General features: G+C 37.1%; 1 protein-coding gene across 2 annotated transcripts in view; it reads right to left on the bottom strand.

Moving 5' to 3' along the window:
* Positions 1–1,789: 1,789 nt before the first annotated feature.
* Positions 1,790–25,479, bottom strand: part of LOC149563807 (inosine-5'-monophosphate dehydrogenase 2-like) — a 32,261-nt gene continuing 8,571 nt past the window's right edge. The window contains exons 4-5 of one of the 2 annotated variants that reach the window (XM_089826938.1): positions 3,144–3,401; positions 1,790–2,161 (exon numbers count right to left, since the gene is read on the bottom strand). In XM_089826938.1, coding sequence (XP_089683064.1) covers positions 2,090–2,161; positions 3,144–3,401 — 330 coding nt within the window. In that variant the 3' untranslated portion in view covers positions 1,790–2,089. The remainder of the gene's footprint in view (positions 2,162–3,143; positions 3,402–25,479) is intronic. The other variant, XM_089826939.1, reaches the window with a different exon arrangement.

Raw genomic sequence — 25,479 nt, 5'->3', positions numbered from 1 at the left:
AGAAGACATACAAGCCCCTTTATGAAGGCTCCCAAACAACTCTTCCTTGTGTTGTTTTGTTATTGGTGACCTTGAAAGCTATGAATGGTTTATCCAACATAACAATGTCACGTATGTTAAGGTATATCATATTACATGTGATTATAGTTAACAAAGTATGAATCATGTACCATCAATGTTGTTTATATTAATAAATTATACCTTTTGATGTAGATTAATAGGTGAGTTCTTGTTACCTCAAATTAAACTCCTTGTTCAGCTCCACAACAAATTGGTTAGGCTCTACTAAACTATGAGAATCCCTAATAGGCCAAACTCTCTTATAGCTTGGACTACCCATGAAAGGGGCATTATGAAGTCACAAATAGAGACGAGAACAACAAATCGTTGAAATCCAATGTAATATTTAGGGTCTGTGCATGCATAAAGTTAGCTATAACAGCTACTGGTTCACTTCCCCCACCACAGTCTCTGTGCACTTTTTACCATCCACTCAACATCATACAGCAAGACTAGAGGTTTACTCGCATTTCATTCAATGAAATGTTCTATTGTTAACTTAGCAATAACTTTATCTACATTGAGAACTTTCAAACAATCATTCATGGCAAAGCTTACATGTTACACTACATTCTGCTATTAGACAAGCTTTCATTTGGACAGTTCATGGGCTAAACTCCTAATTTTAGACAATTCATGGCTAAACTTTCTATTTTATTTGCTTTATATGCTATGAAAGTGCCTTTATTTCAAAAACAAGTAGTTTTTGTCTCTTCTAAACATTTTTTCATGTTTTACTTTCTCAAATTTGATTTCTTTCCATTTCAATTCCAATTTTTCCAAAAAAAATCTTATAAATTTGGTTTGCTGATATTTTTCCCAAAAGATTTTTTCTGCTATGCTAACAATATGATACATTCTTGTTACTTCAAAAAGTACTTTTGAAAATTCCCATTCAATCTTGACCAACAAATTTATTAATATAGATATGCATTGTTTATATAAATATTAGTAAACAAGAGTTCTTTGAGAGCTGGAGTCCCTACCTCTAGGGAAACAAATTGGACGTAATATTTGTTAAAATTATAGTTTTGAAAAAAGAAGTTATAAATTTTAGCAAATTTACTTTAGATTTTTAGTTAATATTTTAAATTTTAATTTTATAGAATAATGTGGCAACTAGCCATTGTCTAAAAATATACAAAATAATGTAATGCATTGTAAAATTGCGAGATTTGAATGAATAGAGTTTTAACTAAGAAATTTAAGATTTTTAGAATTTTATTACATAAGTTAAATTTGGAGATTAATTGTTTTTAATTTTTTTAATTGATATATAATAAAATTTATATATATAAAGCAATACAATTCTTAATAGCAATAATATATTTTAATAAAAAATCAAATTTAGTAATTATTGATTTATATAAAACCAATTTTTAAAATAATATAAAATATATTAACATTTTTAAATACTATATTCAAAACTAAAAATTGTGATATTAATATTGATAAGACATTATTTTTCTTGTGAAAGATAAAAACATGACTTTTTAATAAATCTAATCAACTTGTGACAAATATCTAAAAGATAAAGTTGTAATTATTTTATAACTCTAATGAATTTGTGACAAATATACAAAAGATAAAGTTGTAATTAATAACGAACTTGTCATAAATATGTAAAAGATAGAGTGCAATTAATGAATTCATTAATGCATGTTAGAAAATATTGTATTTTTTGAAATGGAAAAATAAAATAAACCCAACCAAAAATGTAATGGGCCAATTAGAAAAAGGTAATAGATCAATATAAATTAATTTTAAAATAGAAAGTTTGTTGAACTTTAGGGATAACTTTGGAAATAGAGTAATTGTTCTCCAAAAATTAATAGAGGTGGGGGGTAAAAAAAAACATTAGTACCCTGCCTATAAATAGGCAGGGACTAATAATAATTATCAACCTTCACCTTGGAATCCTTCCATTAACTTGATACATACTGCCTATCTGTGCAAATGAAGAGGTGTAACAAAACCTATCCACCACACGGAACTTAAAATCGAAAACTTGTCCATAGCACATTGGAGCTCAAAATCGCTTCTTTTCATAGGAGAACAAGTCATGGATGCCACCTTCAGCCTGAGCAGCACCTGTGCGAACCTGCACAAGGGATAAAATTTGAATATGAGAGGTTCAGAGAAATTAGATTCGATATGAGCATATCTACAGACTAGTAGGATACAGTAAACTTCCAGACAGAGCAAAATGCAAAATCCCCCAGAGAATTCTAAGCTACTTCACGTCCAAAAAGGAACTATCTCTTTACTCACAGTAATCCGCTATTTATGAGAAGGAAACAACAATCTGGAGCACTGAACTGAGACTTGGTTCATGTCAGACTATTTATCAATCCTGACCTTACTTGAAAAGTGCTGTATCCAATGAATAAATTGAAATGCAAATGAGCTGTATTCAGTATTCACCCCCTCTATCTCATTGTGCCATGGGAATGGTAGTACTCCATAGAAACACATGAAAATGGAGGATTGCACAGAAACACCAACAGGTACTTAGAAATAATGAGAACGTGCATACCATAAACAGGGACAGCTAGGCCTAGAAATGGAAGACTGTGTGATACTTATTTTAGTTATTTGTAAAACAGTTGCAAGCTGGAAATCAAGGGTAAATGGTATTAAAAATGGCAAAAACATACTAATGCAACAGCATAGGGAAATTTTCAGGATCTCATGTGAACGGTATCGAAACAGAGGAAATGTTTGCAGACTTCAGGATCCTAAAGCATAACAAGTCAAAACATCTAGACCAAAGATTAATATGAAATACATTTCTTTGATATATTTCAGATTTTAGTACATATAAATTAACAAAAGGCTATTGTGATGATAGAACTGTGTATATCTTGCAAGCAATACCTAACTATATGCCATACTCCCACTTTGCAGTCAGGAACAAACAAACCTGCTAATGATGGAAAAAAGCCTAAAGGCTAAAGGGTATTGCATGCAGTCAAAATTGCAAGACAGAAGCCAAACTGACCCATGGTACATATATGTGGTACAACAATCAAATGTAAGTAATTCTTTGCAAAATCAATGCTTTCGTTGGTACAAAAGAATACCTCTATTCTCAAAGCTCCCGATCTGGTGTTCTTGTGAGCAACATGCAGAGATTGTGCTCCAAGATCTTGGAAGCCTTGCTTTACTGCATGCATAGTATAAGGAATCAACTTCAAAATGGAGCCTTTATCAGTCACCACCCCTGAGACCCCCTGTGCAATTTTTAGCTTAGATCTATCCCCAAGATACCGAGTATCACTCCCTTTCTCCATGGCCTCAAGAGAACCCATGCCTCTGTATTTTTTGAAACGTCTCCCATCCTGAGGGATATAGAAACAATGTCCATTCAAATCCAGTTATTAATATACAAATCATTGAAATTTGAGAAAAAATAGGAAATGCTCTTATTATGGCAGTAAAATAAACCACGCAGGTGCCCAAAGCAACAATTAAATTAAGAGAGCATAATCCCATTTGCTTCTCACAGGAATAGTCACCATGTATAATACTGAAAGAAGTGCAATGGTCCTTCAAATAATACACACGCTAAAACTATAAGGCTTTGGCCACTAGTTCAATCTAGAAAATATTCAATTATTAACAATTGTGTTCTGCCTAATTTAAGGAATACATAGTTGATAGTTGTAAATGTCAGTTGTTGTCTTTAAACTAAATATTGGAAATAACAAAGAATCAACTGGGGTGAGCTCAAACAGTAAAAGCATGGGATTCTAGGAAGAGGAGTCACAGATTTAAATTCATGCGATACAAATAAAGTGTTGACTGGATAAAATACAATATCAATGCATTACTGTGGCATACAAATCCTGGTTAAGTCTTCGCTGCTTACACGTGTAGATACTGTTTACCGTAAGGGGTAAATAGTTTACTGCATACAGACAATAGACAAGAACATGTAACACAGCAGTACTCCTTTTATTATTTGCATATATGCCGAAGAGATTACATAGTGCTTTCAATGATGCTTAAAGTCCCTTTCGGACAGTGTACCCCGAAGGGGTGACTCAACCGTCACACCCTTTTGGATATAATTAATTCTACTCGTCGGCTACATGTTGGCTACATAATAATTATGCCGACTACACCATCCCCTCCAAAAAAGTAAAGTTGTCTCCGGACGACAATGTAACAAAACTCAAAATTGAAAATTGCACAACTAATTACATCAATACACAGATACTAGGCAAGGGGATGGGTCCCTGGCGTGGTAGGTGTTTGTGCTCTCAATTCACTCAGCTCAGCCCATAGCTTGTAGACTTGCTCATTTTGAACTTTCAATTCGGCTTCCGCTTCCATCTGAAGCTCTAGAGCTGACTGCATCATCCCAATAATCTCTCCCAATTCCTTTTCTTTCTCATCTACTAGCTTCTCTTTCTCTGCTGCCAATTGTTGTAACTGACTCTGTTTTTCTAGCAAGGCTACCCTCTCGGATTCCCAAGCCGCCCTTTCCGCGGCTAACCTGGCAATTGACTCTTCCCGAGCCCTCTCAACTGTTGCCTGATTTGCCTAGCTCCTCCAAAGGGTGTAATATGCCTCCGTGTATATCTGCACAATCTCCTGGGTCAATGTCTCTATCCGGCTCTCCAAGCTTGAACTCCTCATGGTGGCCCAATCTTAACGCATTTCTGTAGTTTCCACACTTGGCCAACCTCTTTCCTTAAAGCAAACTGTAAAGGCAATTGGGCATCCTAATCTCATAAAGATACCACACCCTCCAGCTCCTTCACCACTGAGTCTAAAGCCTGCGCCTCCGCAGATGCCACCACCTGTCGAGCCCGAGTCGCTAGAGCGGCTATATCAGCAAAGAATGTTTCCACTGCTTCTGACGCCACTAGGTGTTCCTGCTATACCCCCACAGCCTTTTCTACTACTTCCGTCATATGCTCAACAGTGCTATGTGACAGTCCCACATCTTGTACTGGCTACGCTACCTGTGCCTGCAGAGTGTTTTCCCCTGGAATTTCATCCCGCGTAGGTGTCTACATGTGGGCCACCCGAGGTACTAGAGTATGGTGGAACCATGTACTTGAGTAGGTACTCAGCCTCTGAGTTCGACTCTCCCTATCTCGCTCAATTGATGCTAAGAGTGTTGAATCCACCATAACTACTGCATCTGAACCCACTACCTCCAAGTGCACACCAAGCGTATTCTGGCTCTCTGCTATCTCTGGTACTGGTAGTTCAGGTACCTCCATGGTAGTCTCCTCTCTGTCCTCCAGTACACTTTGCTGTAGGTGCCACGGTTTCTGCTACCGGTTGTGCTTCAACAAGAGCTGGCATACTTTCTCGGCTGACAGGTTCTACCACTCGTGCAAACCCCACGGCAAACCCAACTGTTGGTCTGATCAGTCGGACTGCGAGAGGTCTTACCCCATGCTGCCAGGGTGCAGCTCCTGTAACCGCTTGCTATGGTGCTGCAATCGTCACTATCAACTGTCTTGTCTATCCAAACCCTGGTATATGTGCCATGTACGCACCTGCTAGAACAAGGCAGGAAGTGGCGGACAGTGTAAGGCTCAGAAATAACAAGGGGGTGGCTATGATAATCTCAACCTCTTCATCACCATCTTCCCCTTCCTCCTCTCCCGTGCTATTCTCCTCGGAAGATGTCTCTTGCCGTCCGCTTTCTATATCGCCTCCATCTAGCCGAGGTCTCTTCTGCCCTACAATGCCCTTTTGTCCACTAGTTGTGTCTAAGTGTTTCCACTGCATGATAGGAGGTTCCCCAAGGGCTAATGGTCCAGGTCTCACCTCCAACCTATCTTCTGGAATCATCCGTGCTATAGCATCGAGAAAGAGGACTATGGCATAATACAGCATATAAAATGTCTTATGTTGGAGTGTCATAAATTCATACATGCGTTCAGCCAGCACGGATGCCCAATAATACACCTTTCCATTCATTATGCCGTTCATCATGGATACTTGCAAAAGGGAGATATCAGATGCCCTACTTGATCCAGTAAGTCTGCTCTTGACTAAATCCATCAGGCATCACCATGGTCCCTCCTGGATGTTTGTTTTCTTCAGCCCCCTACCTTTTGATGTTTCAACCAATACTTCCTGTTCTACTTCAGCCATGTCTCTGCATACCAACCTAATCAAAAACATTTTTACCTCTTTGGTAATCTTCTTGGGCTCTACCTTTTTTCCTTGTGGCCCTGGTATGCCAAACACATGCGTAAAATCTGTTGCTTTGAATGAGACTACTAGGTCTCTTCCCAGGTATGGGAATGAGCTTCTCCAAAAGGCCCTGCCATAAGTCTCGATTATGGTGCACAGGAAACCCTCGTAGTCTCGGATGCAAAAAACAAGCATCCAAATTTCCCATTCCACTTGTGACCTTCTAATGCTGGCTTTTATTAGATGACTGTCAGGAGTTTCCTACCACCACTTCCTACATTCCATACCGCTCAACCCTTCGAATGCTATATTCTATGGTGTGATTTCAGCAGTTGCAGGTGCATGTGCCTGCGTCTTACGCTTCTGCTTGCTACTGCTACTGGTGCCTTCACTCCAGTTACCTGCGGGCAACATTTTCATCCCCTTCCCAATTGTAGATTCTTCCTCTAAGTTTTTCTTCCACTTCCTCTTTCCTGCAGACTCCATTTGTTCTTCTGCTTAGTTAGATCAATTATCTCTTCGTAGTTCATACAAACTTCTTCCACAAATTTCTCTCCTTCCTTGGCGTCCGTACGGCCCTCCTTCAAGGCTTTATGAACGGCCTCTGGCTTTTGTTGTACTTATCGATTCCTCTTGTAATTGTCCAATAGTGTACAGCCTTATTTGCTCCTCTGGACTAGTCGCATGCCAACATATTTGTCTTGCTGGCCGTACGGGCTTAATACTTCTGCTTTATGAAGCCGTACGTAGAACGGTCTGAATTCTCTACTTTATGGAGTCATACACCACACGCCGTACGATCTCAATGCTTTGTTTTATGGAGTCGTACATGGTACGGTCTTCTTCTGTCCTTTGCTCTCTTCTATATCACCGTGCCTAGTTTACCATTACGGGGTAAATAGTTTAATGCATACAGACAATAGACAAGAACATGTAACACAGCAGTACTCCTTTTATTATTCACATATATGCCAAAGAGATTACATAGTGCTTCCAATGATGCTTAAAGTCCATTTCAAACAGTGTACATATACCTTCCCGAAGGGGTGACTTAACCATTGCGCCCATTCGGATATAATTAATTCTACTCGTCAACTACATGTCAGCTACATAATAATTATGCCGACTACACATACAATCATTTTTGGCCTACAGTGATTCTGGAACTGTATCTGCCTACTATGCATGTGCTGGGTTGTTAAGCAGGAAAAGTTTATAGACAGATTTGAAGAAATATAAGCACCAAAACACACAGGTCAAAAAAACAAAACATTAACAGTCTTTGCTGCTTATAGTGTACGTACAATCCTTATTGGCCTACAGTCACTCTGCCTACTATGTATGTGCTTAGTCATTAAGCAGGAACAGTTTACAGACAGATTAGCATATATAAATGCACCGAAACACAAACACAGGTCAAAACATAAAAACATTAACAGTCTTTACTTCTTACACGTGTGTACATACAGTCCTTAATGGCCTACAATCACTCTCGAATTGTATATCTGCCTGCTATGCATGTGCTGGGTCGATGTTAGAATGATAGAGGGCCCAAATCAGACCTATAGCAACTCCCGTGAGGGTAGCTGAATTGTATAGTTGGCTGGTTTCATAGATATCTGGCTGGAGATTAGGGTGCAGTCCTTTCCAACCCCTATACTGGAGTTAGTTTGGGCATTCAGCCCTCGTAATTGCCCTCAAATTCAATCTCCACCAAAATGGTATTCAAAAGTGTAGCACATCCCAGCAACACCTTGGCAATACTCCTGCAAATACAACTTCACTGGCCACACATCCTCTCCACTCAGTACTTGGGTTAGCAAAGAACTCAGAGAATGGCACTCTAGGGTTTCTACACCATCCAAAATCATCCAAACCTGTTCAATGGCTGTGCTCAGATTTGGATGTGTCAGCCACCTCTTAATGGTGTTCGACTCCCTTAGAACAGAGCTGCTTTGGATTTAAAAAGATATCTCAGACTGAAAATGCAAGCAAATTAAGGACACCAAAAACCAATTAACTACCTGCAAGGACAAACATGTTAGAACCCAAAGTTGGCACCTCATTTTGAAATTCAAATTTACCTTATAATGATCATTATATTTTATTTTCTAACAATTATTAATTAATGAATTTATAATGGTCTTAAAGAATGCCTTTATTAAGCTGGACGCTAGCCAACCTATTTGGAAGAAGACAAGATAGTTCCCTCTTCCTTAATTTGCTTGCCTTCAAGCAATTTCAAACTTTCATGCTCAAAAATCTCCACTACTTCCCATGTAGCATCATCACGGGGGATTATTCCATTTCACCAAATATACCAGAATAACCTTGTTTCTCAACTTCTCTTCTTTCAAATCAATGATGGTTTCGAGCTCCACAATCAACTTGCCTTTGTCATCATGCAGTAGCAGCTCTAGTCAAAGTGTGGCTTTTGTTCAAGGGCCTCCTTCAAACATGATACACGAAAAACATTGTGAAATTTGTTGCTTTCTTCAAGCTCCAACTCATATTGAACCTTGCCAATCCTCCTTATAACCTTACGGTGTCCATAAAAATGTGGCTTGAGTTTCTCTATACCACTTCCCTTAAGGGAAGGTTGTCTATAAGGTTGTGGCCTCAATAAAACCATGTCTCCTACCTCAAAAACACTTTCTATTGGGTGGTGATTATCATACATGTTTTGCTGCCTTTGGGACTACCATAAGTTTTGTACTTTTCTTTGAGTACATTCGCAATATCTATGCTCTACGGAACCAAATCTTTAGCCCAAAAAACTCTGCTATCCAGAAGTACTGAATCCATTAAAGAAATAGCATCAAAACATTAGACTCCCTTGAAAAGAGTCATATCGATGGACATGTCATGAGTAGAGTTGTCACAATACTCCCCAAGGTGGATGCACATTTACAAGTTTCTTGCCACCCATAACATAGTTCCTAAGAACCTCTGTCCATTTGTTCATAATTCCCATTCGCCCATCAGTTTGAGGGTGACAACCAGTGCTTGGGGTCAACTCCATTCTTGTCAACTGAATGAGTTATTGCCAAAACAAGCAGATAAATCTGCATCCCAGCCACTTGCAGTTTTCCTTGGCAGACCATAAGTCTAAAAATCTGTCTACAAAAACAAATCAGTCACATTTGGAGCCTTGCACTCCGAAAATATAGTATAAAAATGAGCATATTTAGTGAGTCTATCAACAAACACATAGATACAATCCTTACTTTGTACCCTTGTGAATCCTATGATGAAATCCACGGAAACGCTCTCCAATTCCTGATTTGGAATGGCAAAGGCTGCAACAAACCAACTGGACATACATGCTCTTTTTTTGTTGACAAACCAAACACTCCCTTGCATGCCTTACAACATTGCTTCTAAGCCCTTTTGTGAGAACACTCCCTTACCTGCTTGTGTGTCTTAGAGTACCCCAGATGACTAACAAGAGGTGTCCATATGAAAACTAACTGATCAAAAAAACAGGAGGACGTTTGGTTCTAGTTTCAAATCCAAAGAAATGCCCTTGAGGAACTTGGTCTTCAAAATTAGTGCAAAAGCTTAATGATTCAGCATGTGCATGTAGAGCAGCAGAAAGATTAGTATAGGCACAATCATTGAACACCTTGTTGGGTGCATGTCATGTATGATGCATTCAATGACATCAAGAAAATCAAGTAGCAGAAAAAGGTTGTCGGGGGTGCAATAGATATACAACTGTTCAATTGCAAGCACCACATCTCATTGGCATTGTTCCTGTCCTTTCAAGGAAGAAGCTCCTCAAAATTTTATTCATGCTAATTCTACTGGAGAGGATGATTAAGTTGCAAAAGCCATTACAAATTATAATCATGACATATGATTTAGCTAGATAAAAGATTCTAAAACAAAGAAAGGGAGGAAAGTGAAGGGAATTGTCATCAATAATGCCTTGAGGTTAGATATGAGATATATCATCTCTTTTTATCATTAGTTTTCATTGTTGTCAGAATTGAGAATTCTCTACTCACAGCTTGTCTCACAGGATTCACTACATTTCAACAACAAAAAGTTCAAAATCTGGCGAACTAAGAAAAGAAGGCTCCTCTAATTCATTTCAATTCACACTACGATTTGAATAGACAAGCGATTAAAATCAGTGGCAACAAATTTTAGAAAATAAAATTAAGAGTTTTATATCAGGGACTTTTCCAATAAAATGAACTTTTAATATCTAAAAAACATATTGCATGCTTGGAGGTGTCTAGTAATTATCACTGTTCACAGGCAACAAATTTGTCTGCAACTTGCAAGGGTGACAATCGCCATTGCCAGTTTCTTGCAATCTCAAGGACTTTAATTTATTTTGGCCATTCACAGTCATCTTTGACCAGACTAAAAACGTCTCTAATACTTGCTGGAAGCCTATATTGCTGGAATGAAGCCTCTGCTATTAGCTGGAAGTAATTTCTGATTCTCTACTGTTGCTAGAAGTAAACTGTTTCAAAAGTAACATTTGCAAGAGATCATCTTGTCTTTGGGATTTTTCCTCTTCCTTTTACTTAAGAGGTTAAGGTTAGATCTTTTTTTAAATTATAAATTTTAACAATTAAATAATACTAAATTTAATAATGATAAATTACAATATATACAATATTTTTGTTTGTGTACTTTTAGATTTAATATCACTTATTAAATATATAATATATTAGATGCATGAATTTCAATATTTATACTACTCTAATATAATTAAGTTATTTTCTCAAAGTTTATCAGTTCACAAGCTTTATCTAAGTTTTGTCTTTGCCAAACACAAACACAAACTTTAACCTTGTGACATAGGTCACAGCCTTGAGGAGATGTGTAAGTAAATTGATAGCATTGTTGCCCAAATGAAAGCTACCATTTATGCTACAGATGCCACCATATAGTTCTACCATAATCATATTATGCTATTTTACGAGTTCAGCCTCCAGAACCTATACATATGGGTCAATCCAGCCCATATACTGATCCAGGGCTAATTCAACATGGGCTCTGCCTAAGGTTCACAATAATATCTATGATTTCACCTCAAACAAGCCCGGGTGAACCTTTCATGAATTTTCAGGAAACTTTATTTTGCTGCTGCTATGAACCTACATTTTTCCTGTGAAAATCATTAATCCCTTACAATCTTAGAGGAATACAAATTCTCAAATCAACTCGTTGAAATAATTGTGCCTTATGCCCTGAAGGAGTACATTAGATGTTTATGGATATAACTGGTATTTTGTTAAATGGCGAGGTCAAATCTAAAGAGGCAGGTGAAGCTCACGTTTTTGACAAAATACCGATTTAGGGTAAGACTTCTTGGTCTCCCCTTACATTTGTGGTTTTAATTCTTGGCTTGAGGAGGTGGAGGACTCATTAGGAATTTTTTGATGATGGATGAAAGATCATCTAATCTTCTCCATTCCACCTTCGCCCCTATTCTGGTGGAAGTGGACATTTCAGAAGGGTTGCCTGCAGAAATTTTGATAAAAACCTCTTTAGGACACTGGGTGCAGCCATTGGACTATGAAGTGGTCCCCTTTAGGTGCAAGAGATGCTTCCAAATAGAGCATATGACAGCAAATCGTGGGGAAGCACAAATGCAGAGGGAAGTGTCTTGGTTGAAATATGTTGCACATCAGCACTATATGGTGGAGAAGAAAGATGGGAAAAAATGAGTTTTACTCAGGTTTTGGCTGGGGATAGCATACAGAAGCCTACAGACCCCTCTCCTCAGGTTGAGCAACCAAATGGGGGAGATATGGAGTTGCAGCCTAATAAGGGTGCAATTACTCCTGCAGATAGGGCGAAATGTATGAGCACCAACGAGTCTGGAGACGTTGCTAGTGGATGCACAGCTACAGCATGAGGAATCAGATACAGAGGTTCATGAACAAGTACTGATGCATAACTCTTGTGGATTGGCAGACTGGGGCTGCCAGAATGGAAGATGGCTGGCATGTTGTGAAAGGTAAAAAATGGAAGAAATAAAAGAAAGATTTTACAGTCCCGTACCAAAAGTAGGGATGCAGGGAAGGTTTAATTTGCAGTATATTTTTTGAGATTGCTACCATTCTTGTGATATTAGAGTTCCTTCTGTTAGTCTTCCACTTCGGGATGGTGGTACCCTTTTTTGTTACTACCCTTGGTTCGGACCAAGTTTCTCCTGGTTTATCTATATATGAATAAAAAAAGAAACTAAATGCTAAAATTTTAAAAATAATAATATTAACTCTCTGCGCTTGATAAATACTCAAGTCTCTACACAGCTGTGATTGTCTCTACACAACAGAATACTCGGCATAAGAGAAATATCAAAAAATGAAAACCTTCAGAAATATGCCCAACTCCACTGCACTTGAAAAATCACACAATGGTAATCATCTATTCCATTACCCAGAAGATCAAATATATGACGGTGGTATAATGAAGACAAAAATGGCAACCCGATGAATACGATTAATGGAATAGAGAAATGAATAATCATCGGCACTTGGCTATTCAAAAGAGGCCTGACCATACAAAAAGACACGATCGTTATGAATAGTGGCACAAACGTGAGGAAGAGTGAACACCATGCAACCACTGTTATCAGCATAGACAACAGAAAATAATAGAAACAACTCATTTTCATATTTAGTCAACTGCTTTTTGAAATATGTTGATGATATTAACAATCAATTCATCTCTGTATTTTTACAGCTTCAGCACACTACCTAACAGTCAAGAAAAAGCACAAGAATAACTTATTTGATTTGCAATATGTGCCAAAAAGATGTCAATGAGAATATATACAATCACTCATAGACTTTCAACTGTGTGCTTGACTGTATGTGTACAAATCTCAACTCTGTATAAAACAAGCATTCTACCTCATTTCATTAGCTGAGCTGTGATATGATTCAAAGCTTTCTTTGCATCTCTGCAATATTTTCTTCATCAACAATTTTAATCTGTTTTGCATTGGCACAAGTTTTTGATGTGCATCTGTAACTAGCTTCATGTTATAGATATTTGCATGTTGGGTAAGCCTAAATTTAATTGTGGATCATATGTAATGCAGGATTAAGGAATTGATTTTGAATACTTGGGGCATCCTATTAAAGAATTTGAATGCCATTGTGGAAAAGAAAACTGCAGAGGTGTGAAGTGATTAAATCACCATAGAATCTTGTGTCATTGACAACAAAAGATGCATGGAAATTTTGTGTTGATAGTGTCTCCAGGATCTCGTAGTTAGTATTAGTAATCTTTTGTTTCAGATGTACTTTGCATTGCTCAACCAAAACATGTTTTCATGATTCGCTACAATTAGTAGATCAAAGACCTTTTTTTTGTCTCTCCCCTCTGGATATTGTGGACAGACTGAGACAAATTTTGAATATAGAATTCTTTGAAGTAGACTCTTAAGCCACCTCAGTTGAACATTTCTTTTCATGGATTTCTAAAATTTCAGTAACTCATAAATCAATGTAAATAGCTCTCTGTATACTTTTCTGCATTTGTTGCTTAATCGCTTCTTTTATTTTGCTTACGTGTTTCAAGTTGCAATTTTCCACATTTCAAGTTGCAATTCATGGATGTTTGGACAACTCAATCTGCATTACTCAATCAGAATATCCTCTGCTTGTAGTTTTTGTATAATGGTATTTGTTGACAAAATTGTCCTCTGTTTGAATGTAAGAAATCATGTGACACATTTGTGTTATGTCCCGTGTCCAGTCATCTGTGCTTTTGGACTGATTGTTTGTAAAAAGACTTCTTTTTGCCTACGATTTATGCTCAACTCTTAAGTCTTTTATGAATCTCTTATTGATTTTTGGTATTCTGGTTTTGATATGTTGGTCTGATACATGAATGATGAACTTATAATATTGCTTATAGTTATACAGTTTTTATTCTGATTTGGGGTTGTAATCTTACAGCAGATATGAATGTTATTTCTGATCTGAATTATTGGTCTCTTTACTACAGTGCCTTCTCTGATTTAGCTGTATGAAATTACTTATATGCCAGATATAGTAATTGCTGAGATGAGCAGAACTAAGAATGGATCAAAGAGATAAGTTCTTATTTCCAATTTGATCTTAGACGGTCACCAGAAAATTGATATTTTATTCACTGTCTCTGTAACTCATAATGGTCACATATCTTATGCTTTTAAGTGCAACGTTAAAGACACTGTAGTGGCAACATATAAGAGAATCCATCACCATCCATCTCTAATGATTATTGTTTTTTATTATTGCCACTATTGTTGACAATAGTCTCAGGCTATTATTTCCTTCATCATATATTTAATCATGTGAGTCACTGTCCAAGGGCCATTAGCCACTCTTGAACTTGAAGGTGGGTTGTATACTTAAAGCTGGTCGACAGGTGCTACAATGGAGTAGATGGTGTCTTACCACCTTGGTGATCGACTACCATAAGCCCAGGTGGGCAGGCAGAGAGGGAACTCCTCTTGAACTCGTTGACAACGTATGTATACGTGGATTCCCTCCCTCGCTTTCTCACCCACCTTAGGTGCTATTGTGTTTGGGAAATCTGTATGTATAATTTCTAATAAACAAATTCTCCTTGCATACTCGTTATTTATATAAATTTGTATGCTATATGGATATATATTATATTTCAGTTGGAGATGGATATTCTTACTTCTGCCATTTTATTGGCATATAGACCATTCCAATTTCCACTGCTGACTGATCTCTTCAATGTAATGAATCATTTTCTATTTAATTCTTTTCTTATTCCCATCAACCGATTCCTTCATATGCCCCTTCATTTCTCCTATTCAAGGGTGCAAACAAACGATTTCCTATTGCCTTAGAAATGTCTCGATCTATCCATGGTCTGTGGGGAACTCTGGTTCTGTTGTTTCACTAATCCTCCTGAACATTCATTATTTGTTCATCCTTGTAGAAGTTATTTCCTGTTATTCCTTCCTTATTATTTCTTTGCTTAGTCCAGATTATTTTAACTGTCTTGTGGGATCATGGATCAGCCGATATTCCAACCTTTTCAGGGTCTTTATCAAATGCGTCATTAGAGGCATATACATACATTAAGTTACATCATCCAATCAGTATTATCTTTTGTCTCAGTCCAGTCAGCTAGCCTACCCAATGTATCAACAATTTGTCTTACTGTCCTTCATTCGCAACCTTTTGACAAGGTTAATAAAGCCTCATTTTGTTACAACACCCATCTTCTACACTCTCTATGTGAGTCCTTAGCTCCATCCACTATTCAAGATTCATCAAAAATAACTCTGACTTCCATCTATATGGTCTTTTTGTCTACACAAGTATATAGTTCATTTAAAAGACCTAAAACAATTAGGATTAGTATCCAAGCAACATCTCAACAACTATCTACTGTCATAACATTTACCATTCCATATTGTTCCTTCTAGAGTCTTAAGTTTCTTGTTCCCTTAGATCAGGCAAATTCAACTGCTTTAATACTATTAATGTCCACAAGTGAAAACTGGTCTTAACAAGCAGTCTTTGATACTGTCAACTAGACATCACTATTCAAGAATTCTGCTAACATATCTTCCACCTTTTGAATGTCAACCAACAACATCATTCTGAATTTCGCCAAGTCATAAGTCTCAAGTTTTTACAGCGATAAGCTTTAGGATTATGACTATTTTAATGTTGTTATAATATCGAGTGAACTATTTGGATAAATAGAATGGCATTGCACGTGACAGAAAATATTCCCAATATAACCCACCAACAATTTGCAAACGATACTATCTTACCACGTACCAGCTCCTTAATGGAAGCTCAGAACTTCAAACTAATCATTGAAAACTATTTGGAAGGTTCAGGGCAAAAGGTAAACACTGAAAAATCTGAAATCTTTTTCTTCAACACATCGCCTACCCTTGAAACTGACATTTGCAATATAATGGGATATCAGAAAGGTACATTTCCATGCAAATATTTAGGCATCCATCTGGAGAAGAATAACAAGAATCCCAAAACGTGGGACTCGATTTTAGAAAAAATCGACAATCAAATCTCCAACTAGAAAGGGAAATGGTTAACCAAAGCAGGTAGAGCAAATAAATCAAAGTTGTTCTCTCAGCCATCCCCTCTTACCAACTCTCATGTCTCCCTCTCCCCAAAGGCATTAACAATAAACTTGAGAGCAAACTAAAACAATTTTTTTGGAAAGGTATGGACGAAACTAAAAAATTAGCTTTAATTAAATGGGAAAATGTATATAGGCCCAAAGAACAAGGAGGACTAGGAATCAAAAACCTAAGTTGGCAAAACGAAGCATTTGGAGCAAAGCTCATTTGGCGTATGTATCAGGAAAAGGAAAGTAAATGGGAAAGGATCCTTTATCAAAAATATATAGGAGGAGAAGATCCTATCTCACTATTCCGAGTCAAAAACCCACCCCATGGATCCAACATTTGGAATTTTATGTTAACTTGTCGATCACTTATCAGAAAAAGTTAAAACATTACTTGGGACATAGGAAGGAGTGAGGAGGCTCTATGTTGGGAAGATTCATGGGACGGTCTGCCTCCCCCAGATAATTACCACCTTACTAATAGCATCAAAAATACTCTAACGCAACTCTCGGGGACCCAAGTTTCTAATTATAGAGGATCCTCAATTGTGAATGGAGAGAATATATGGGAATGGAGATCCTTAGAAGAAACCGGTTTATTACAAATTGAAATGGAGGAATTCTCAAATTGAACCAAAGACCCGTATTGGATAAAAATAGGCAGGACAAGCTAATTTGAGTACCATCTAAAGACAGCATCTACAGAGTTAAAAAAGGCTATGAGATCCTTAATGATACCCACTAATGGGAGGAGACCTATATTCCCCTCAATCTATGTTGGGATCCTGCTTGCCTTCCCAAAGCAGGCATTTTCTTATGGGCTGCAATACAAAAGAGGCTATTAACTGTCGATCGATTCACCAAACTTGGCTTCAAAGGACCTTCAAGATGTACCATTTGCAAAGCTCATTCAAAAGACTAGGAACATTTTCTATATCAATGCTCTTATTCTTTAGAGTGTTGGGAATGGCTTAGCAGAAACTAAATTGGTCTGCTCCTCTCCTTGAAAAATCTAGAGAATCTTTTGAAAAGCTGGCCTAACTACTACAAGAAAAAAGTATATAGCAAATTATGGAACATCTCGCCATCCATTCTAATATGGGAAATATGGAAAGAAAGAAACAAAAGCATTTTCAATAATTCGTACTTGGACATCCTCTCACTCAACAAAGTGGAGGCAAGTATTCAAGAAGTTATGAACAACTATCTAAGAAGATCAGCTCAGGAAGGAGCATTTTCAGATTAGGATGCACAGATGAAGAAAAATTGATCTAACCTGGTCAACCCTCCACTACTATACTATAAGAAAAACCTCCAAGCACACAAAGAATGCATATGGAAACCACCCCCAACAAGGTGGACAAACTCAATTTTGATGGAGCATCAAAAGGAAATTTGAGCATAGTAGGAACAGGTTGCATCTTACATATAGACACTAGAAATTGGATACTAAAACGCTCGAAACCTATTGGAAAGGCATCAAATAACATGGTCGAACTAGAAGCTCTTAAAGAAGGGCTAAAATTGAGTTTGGAACGTGGTATTCGAAAGCTTATTATCGAAGGTGATTCCCAAATTGTTCTCAATGCTTTGAGAAAGCAATCTACCCCTAACTGGTGCATCAACTCCAAATTGGAAACAGTTTTGCCTCTATTAGACTTGTTCGAAGATATCAGATACTAGCACATTTATAGAGAGGGAAACAAAGAAGCTGAACTATTAGCCAATACCCGTGTGAATGGGATAGATACCACAATCGAGCCTTGAGCCCTTAAGATTTAACCTTATTTTACTAGCTCCACACATTTACCAAGCTTCTACCTCTCTTCGTTTTTCATTTTAGACTGAATTCTTTTTACCCTATCCTCAAACCTTCTTTATTTTCACAAACTTACTTCTTTTATTTAGACCTTCCTCGTGCCTCTGGCATCATTTTTCTCTCTATAGTTCTTGCATTGCCTTCTTAAGAATGATTCCTACATCAATCATTAAAGGAAGCTATAATAGGCATGTTTCTCCCATTATTAGTTCCCCCTTCGCTCACTCTTTATCCGGATCTAATAGGACTTACTTTAATGATGCTTATTTTTGCTCAGCCTATGACATCAAGAAATTCTAGATGGTTCTAGGACTATCCAAGATACAAATAAAGTAAGTTAGGTAGTCACTTCTTTCACTCTCCACTCTTTAACATTTGGCATTTCAAATTAAATCAGCGACAAGTGTCTTAAGGCTTAGAATTGTTAGTAAGGATGGAATCTACAATTAGTTTATTTCACACATATGAAGTTCGTACCATGGCTTTCAAAGGCTAGGTAAAGCCGAAACGCTGGAATAGATTGCTTAATCCGGTTGACGATATGACCAAGGTTGCCATTATTAGAGGTTTAGGAGAAAGATCCTTTAACTATGACTTTACTTGGCAAACCAACAACTCCATTTTAGGTTCCTTTATTTCTTGTCTAGCGAAGGCTTAGATAGCCCATTGGGTTATCATTTGACTCTACTACAATCTATTTGATCCTACATGGTTAAATAGTCTAGAAGAGGTGGTTCTCAGTATAGATGGGAAAATGAAAATCCCTTTTGTTGAGAACTATATGTCTCACCCTCCCAGTAGTTTTGCTCATGCCATCGTTCCTAGATGCCCTATTTTACATATTAGAGACCAAACTCTGTTCAATAAGTAATGGCCAAAGATGCAAACAAGTGTTGTATTTCTGCTGAGGTGGAGAGGCATTGTGGAGGACCAGGGCAGAGAATGGCGACTCAATTATCTCAGAATCTTCGACTCCTATGTTGAACCAGGGATTGACTTCTCGGACCTTAATAAGTTGGATTTTTCTTTCTCGAATTTCAACAAGTCCAACCAAGAGAAAACAGCCCCCGTCTTATCTCTTGGAGCTCAACCAACGAAAGTCGATGAGCTCGATGACCTCATCATGGTTTACTAGAAACTCAAAGATCAAACTCTTTAGGTTTGGGACGATCTTGATCATCTTTTTATCTCTGGGTTAATGTTTGTCTTTCTTTAGCAAATGCTCATTTTGCTTTCAATTCCTTTAAGGTATCTAGTATTGCTCTGAATATATGTAAATCTTTCATATGCAAATATATATAAGTATGGTGATTCAAGGTATAGAACCTTTTGCACAACTTTTATCATGGAAGATAGTTATTGTAGTTTCAGAAATTCAAGGTATATCATCTTAGACCTAATTCTAGTAACCCTTATAATTCTGGTGAAGCTTTTATCATTACTTAAAAATGATATATTAACCCTAATGAGCAAAATCACATTTCAGCATTGTATGATCATTCAATGTTAAACTCATAATTCAGCAATGTATGTTGGTAATTTAATTAAACATAATTTTTCTTCACAAATTAGCATTTGTTGCCCTCTGTCCTCATAACCATCACTTCTAGCCTTTATTATTGATATTCACACATTTGTTACACTAAAATCATCAAATTGTATTTAATATTCTCAAAATAACAATCTGAGTACAAAATTTAATTGATCTTCTTTTATTCCTTGGATTAGTGGTTCCCCCTGACCTTCATGCAAATTTACTAATCTTCAGCTTCCTCTAGCATTAGGAAAGGGGATTGATAAACCTCTCTTTCTAATGACTCCTCAGGCTCCTCTACGGGCAACTCCAATAAATCGGGTGTTATGAGCTGATTTGTCTCCCAGGCATTCAAAAGCTCCTCTTTCAAATATTCCTCCATCCAATTTCCCTTGGGTGTCGGTCGAACGTGAAAATAAAACTATAAGAAAGCAATATTTATCTTCACAATCGCTAGCCAACTGATTAAAAGAGTAGAGTCAAATGTTGATATCAACGAGTAAAGGGGAATGAGTTGCTGACTATCTGAGGGAAGATCATAGTGACAGGATCGACATATACACATTCCTCTCCGTATATTGGCAAATACTTTATCTATATTCCCTAGATACTCTGCCTTGAAGAGTCTTTTGCAAAGAAGATTTATACCTGGTATACTGAACTCAACAGGCACCCCCATAGCAATAAACATAGCAGGTATATCACTTGGTACCCGGTACTAATCTATATTGTTGACAAACTCCTTCCCCAATATTTGGTATTGTTACATCCCAATTTTTTACCTAACTTGAAAAATAGCCGTTGAGGTTCGCATGAAGTCAGTTGGCAGTTTAATTTGTTATAATCTGGTGAAATGGTAAGATAGTTAGTCATTATGATTTCAAGTGAAGATGACAAGTTAGTTGATCATTAATCACAAATTCATGGAATTAAGAAGATGGATTAACCGTTGTGATTATTTAAATAATTTATTATGATAATATAATTTAACGGTGGAGAATTTCCTTGTAGGGAGCATGTCAGTGGGGTGTAAGCATTGTCAGAAAAGAATTAGGCAAAAGCATCACCATCACTAGGCAGAAGGGTAGAAGATCTAGTGACTTGAAACAGGATACATCTGCGGGACCCGCATGGGTTATTTAATAAATAATTTAATTAAAATAATTGAGTTAAAATATAAAACATATCTTAAAGGATTTTAATTTATCTTCCGTCATATTATTTTTAATAATTATTTATTTACGTGCATTTAAATATAAAAATGATTTGGCATCTTTATATTTTAATAAAGTGATGCTTTCATGTACATTTATAAATATAAGATTATAATAATAATTGAAATATACTAACATTTGAATGATAATGTTCGAATTTTAATAATAATAGAATTTTTACCTTCCAACTTTATTCTTTTCAATTTAATATTCTTTGCTTTTAAATTATAACATTTGGCATGATTAATCGATTAATATTTGGCAATTCAAATTGTCTTTCCAACTTCTCTTCAACTCTTTATTCGTTTCCCTCTTTATTTCTTTTTCATATATTTTTATATCTGTGATGCATTTGAATGGCTTCTTGTAACTGTAGGTAGCTGAAGAGCCAAGCACCCTTTTTAATAGAGTCTCTATTATTGTATTTGGATACAACTTTTATCTCTTTGCAACCTGTAACTTTTCCTTTCCTCTGTTTTATGTGTATTTGCTTATGTGTTTTAAGTTGAGAAGAAGATTCTGAGTTTGGGTATCGGCCTCCAAGGTTTATCATCTGGTTTCTTTCATTTCCACGTCAAAAACCAACCACAGGACCTTAGCTAGAAAGTGCGAAATCAAAATACTTCCGGCTACAGGAGGAAGGACAGACCAAAGTTATGAACAGACTGGTAAAAGTCACCCGCGGGAGTTGGAGCAAACTGTAAAAGGTCACATAAGATATGCTGTGTTTTATTGAAAGCGTCTTGAAACCATTACTTTCCATTAATCTTTTGCCATGCTAAGCAAAGTCTTGAGACCAAAGTTATGAACAGACTAGTAAAAGTCACCCGCGGGAGTTGGAGCAGACTGTAAAAGGTCACGTAAGATATGTTGTGTTTTATTGAACGCATCTTGAAACCATTACTTTCCATTAATCTTGTGCCATGCTAAGCGGAGTCCTGCTATAATCCTCTTTCCATGTTTAAGTAAATTTTGATGCCGAATCATTTACAATCTGCATGGGGAATGCATGTATTCATAATCATAGCTTCTTAGAAGGAATTCATTGGGTCATATATTAGGGCATATGCTGTTGTCTCAACCATAGATAGGGGAGAAAGAAAATTATAATGATAACCATGAATTAATGAACCTAACTGAGTATAATATTTGCAATTTTTCTTCTTTCTTGTTTGCTGTTGGCTACATATTGATAGAGCTGAGAATGAATTAAATATGTATTTCAAATCCTATTCTCTCTGATTGAGTATCCAACCATAGCCAGCTAGGCACATTAGATAGAGAACAATTTATAATGCTAGCTGTTTGCAATCTGAAATGTATATGAGATACTTCACCAAATATTCCTGAGTTTATATTACTCATGAAATCCTTAGTAGTTGTAATGAATTGATTGATTATATGAAACCACATCATTGCACAAGCTTTATTAAAATCTTCCAAGTATATTTAGAACACTTTGACATAGAGCAATTCACCTAGCAAAGAAGCCCTGAAAGGTGAAGAGGTGTAAAATAAATATGATGCAGGAGCATCTTGGGTTGCCTTGTTATCCTGCTCATTTTTGTTCATTCTGCATGTTGATGTCGAGTTACTGTAGCTTTAGTGCATGCCGAGTTACTGTAGCTCTAATGGATGTTGAGTTACTGTAACAATCTAGTGTTGACCGTGTGTTCCTTCATATGCCAAGTGACTTTTCATGTGCCGAGTTACCCAGTGTATGCCAAGTGACTCTTCATGTGCCAAGTTACCCAGTGTATGCCAAGTGACTCTTCAAGTGCCAAGTTGCCCAATGTCTGCCAAGTGACTCTTCATGTGCCGAGTTACCCAGTGTATGCCAAGTGTCAACATTTGGATGTGATTTCTGCGAGCCGACTTGCGGGATTTATTTGAATCACGACATTTATGTTAAAATCTTTTCTTGGGATGCGTCCAGACCGTTGTTGGGTCAGCCTTCCTCTTATGTAATGTTCTAGAATAATCTATAAGCCATTTTAGCAAGTATATATAGAGTGTTTAGACAGAGTTAGGTAAGTTTTTGGGAAGAAGATTAGAGAGCAAAACTAAAAGTGCAAATTTGCAGTTGAATCTTTGAAGGTGAATGTATTTGTAATTGGCCCTAACCCAAAAGGCCTTACAGTTGGGCATGTATGACGATATTTTGATGAATCAATAAAAGTATTTCACTCTTCTTCCTCCTTTGGTTGTTGTTCTTTGTGTTTGCTTCCGTTGTGTTAACTCTTGCAGGGTGGTTTGGATAGCTGGGTGAGCCTTTGGCCCTAGTTATTCACCCATTGCCTACGTCAGTTGGTATCAGAGTTTGGGGTTCGTCCCTGTGGACATTGGAACGTGTAGAACCTTGATTTGGATTTGGTTGTAGGGCGGCAGATCTATGGATTTGACCTATAACTTGCAGAGGGTTACGATCTTGCAGGAACTTGATTTGTATAGAGGGTTCGTGGTAGAGGAAATAATGTTGATAATGCTATATTGGATCAGTTGAGACAATTGCAGCCAGATTAGATGTTGTGGAGACAACCCAGAGGAGAGGAGCACATCTTGATGATGTAAGTGATGACGAAACAACAACACCAAACCATAATCCAAAACCTGAAGAAGATCAAGATGAGGAAAGATTGTTGCGACTGTTGTCCAAGGCAAATTCAAAGCCTGCTATAGAAGTTATTCTTTATGATGGAAAATTGGATACTAATATTGTGTTGGATTGGATGTCTGATATGGAGAAGTTCTTTGAGTATGAAAACACTCCTGATAATAGAAAGGTGAAGATCGCAGTCACTAGGTTGAAAGGACATGCATCACTATGGTGGGAGCACTTGCAGACTAATAGGCAAAGGAGAGGAAAGGAGAAGATCAGAACTTGGCCACAGATGGTGAACAAGGTAAAAAACAAATTCATCCCTGCTGATTGCCAAGTTAGACTGTTGAGAAAGATGCAAAATTTGAAACAAAAGAACATGACTATGAAAGAATATACCGAAGAATTCTATAGATTGGACTCTGGACATGTGGATGATGATGTTGAAAAAATTGCAAGGTACATTAATGGATTGAGATCTAGAATTCAGGATGAAATAAGTTTTGTGAAGTTGGAAAGTGTAGAAGAAGCATATCAATATGCCTTGAAAGCTGAGGAGATCTTGACAAAGAAGCATGAACAAAAACAAAGAGGTAGAGGTGGTAGATTCCAGAAAGGTAGAGGTAGGTCTTATGGAGAAAGTGGCAGATCTGACAGTTCTGTGTAAGATAAAGGCAAATATGAATGGAAGAATGACAACAAAGGCAAGACTGAATGGAAAAGTGGTTATTCTTATCGAGGAGGCACTAATTCTTACCGAGGAAGAGGTAGTTCCTATTCTAGAGGTGGATTTCATGGTAATTGTTTTAGATGTGGTAAAGAGGGACATAGATCTTTTGAATGTAGATCCTCTAAAAGTAGGCAAAGTAACAGAAATGCTGTGATTCAAGAAGATGATGAGGGTTCACCAAGTGGACCTAAGGCTGGAGAAAATCTAATGGTGAGAAGAACCTTATGTAATAAGGGAAGTGATCAGGAACTTGTTTTAAGGTGAAGTCTTTTCAAGACCAAATGTAAGATGGCTGGAAAATGCTGCAAAGTGATCATTGACAGTGCAAGTTAAACAAATTTGGCATCAGAAGAATTGGTTACCAAGTTGCAGTTGCAAAGGCTGAAACGTCCCAAACTTTATCATGTTTCATGGATCAAAGATGAGCATAAGATATTGGTAAGTGAACAATGCCTTGTGAAGTTCAAAATTGGACATTACTTTAATGAAGTTTTCTGTGATATTATGCCCATGGATTGTTGTCATATTTTGTTGGGTAGACCTTGGCAATATGATAGATATGTTGTACATGATGGAAGATTGAAGTTAAAATACTCTTTGGGCAAATGGGAAAAAACAAACATTGTTGCCTTTGATCGAAAGTCCAAATGAAGTTAATTGTACTGATATAAAAATTTGCATGGTTAATGGGAAACAATTTGAAAAGGAAATGAAAAAGAATTAAATCTGTTTTGCCATAGTTCCTAGAGGACCGAGTGTTGGTAGTAATGACCGAGCAGCAGAAGCTAGTAATGACCGAGTGACAGCAGATAGTGATAGCCGAGTACCAATAGAGATTACAGAATTGTTAAATGAGTATAAAGATATTATTGCTGATGATATTCCTGATGGTTTATCTCAAGTAAGAAGTATAAGTCATTCTATGGATCTAATTCCTGGAGCTAGTTTGCCAAACAAAGCACCATATAGATTGACACCTACAAAGAATGAAGAGCTTAACAAAAAAGTGCATGAGTTGTTGCCAAAAAGTTTGATCAAAGAAAGCTTGAGTCCATGTGTTGTACCTGTTGTATTAGCACCTAAAAAGAATGGAAAATGGAGAATGTGTACTGATTCCAGAGCTATTAACAAAATCACAGTGAAATATAGGTTTCCTATGCCGAGAATGGATGACATAATGGATTGTTTGAGTGGAGCAAAGTATTTTACCAAGATTGATTTGAAGAGTGGCTATCATCAGATCAAAATTAG

Source organism: Cupressus sempervirens, chromosome 4 (genome assembly GCF_028749045.1).
Source record: "Cupressus sempervirens isolate cs-2001-9-10 chromosome 4, ASM2874904v1, whole genome shotgun sequence".
Lineage (NCBI taxonomy): Eukaryota > Viridiplantae > Streptophyta > Pinopsida > Cupressales > Cupressaceae > Cupressus > Cupressus sempervirens.
Note: the sequence above shows the minus strand (reverse complement) of the source record. Positions and strands in the feature narration are given on the sequence as shown.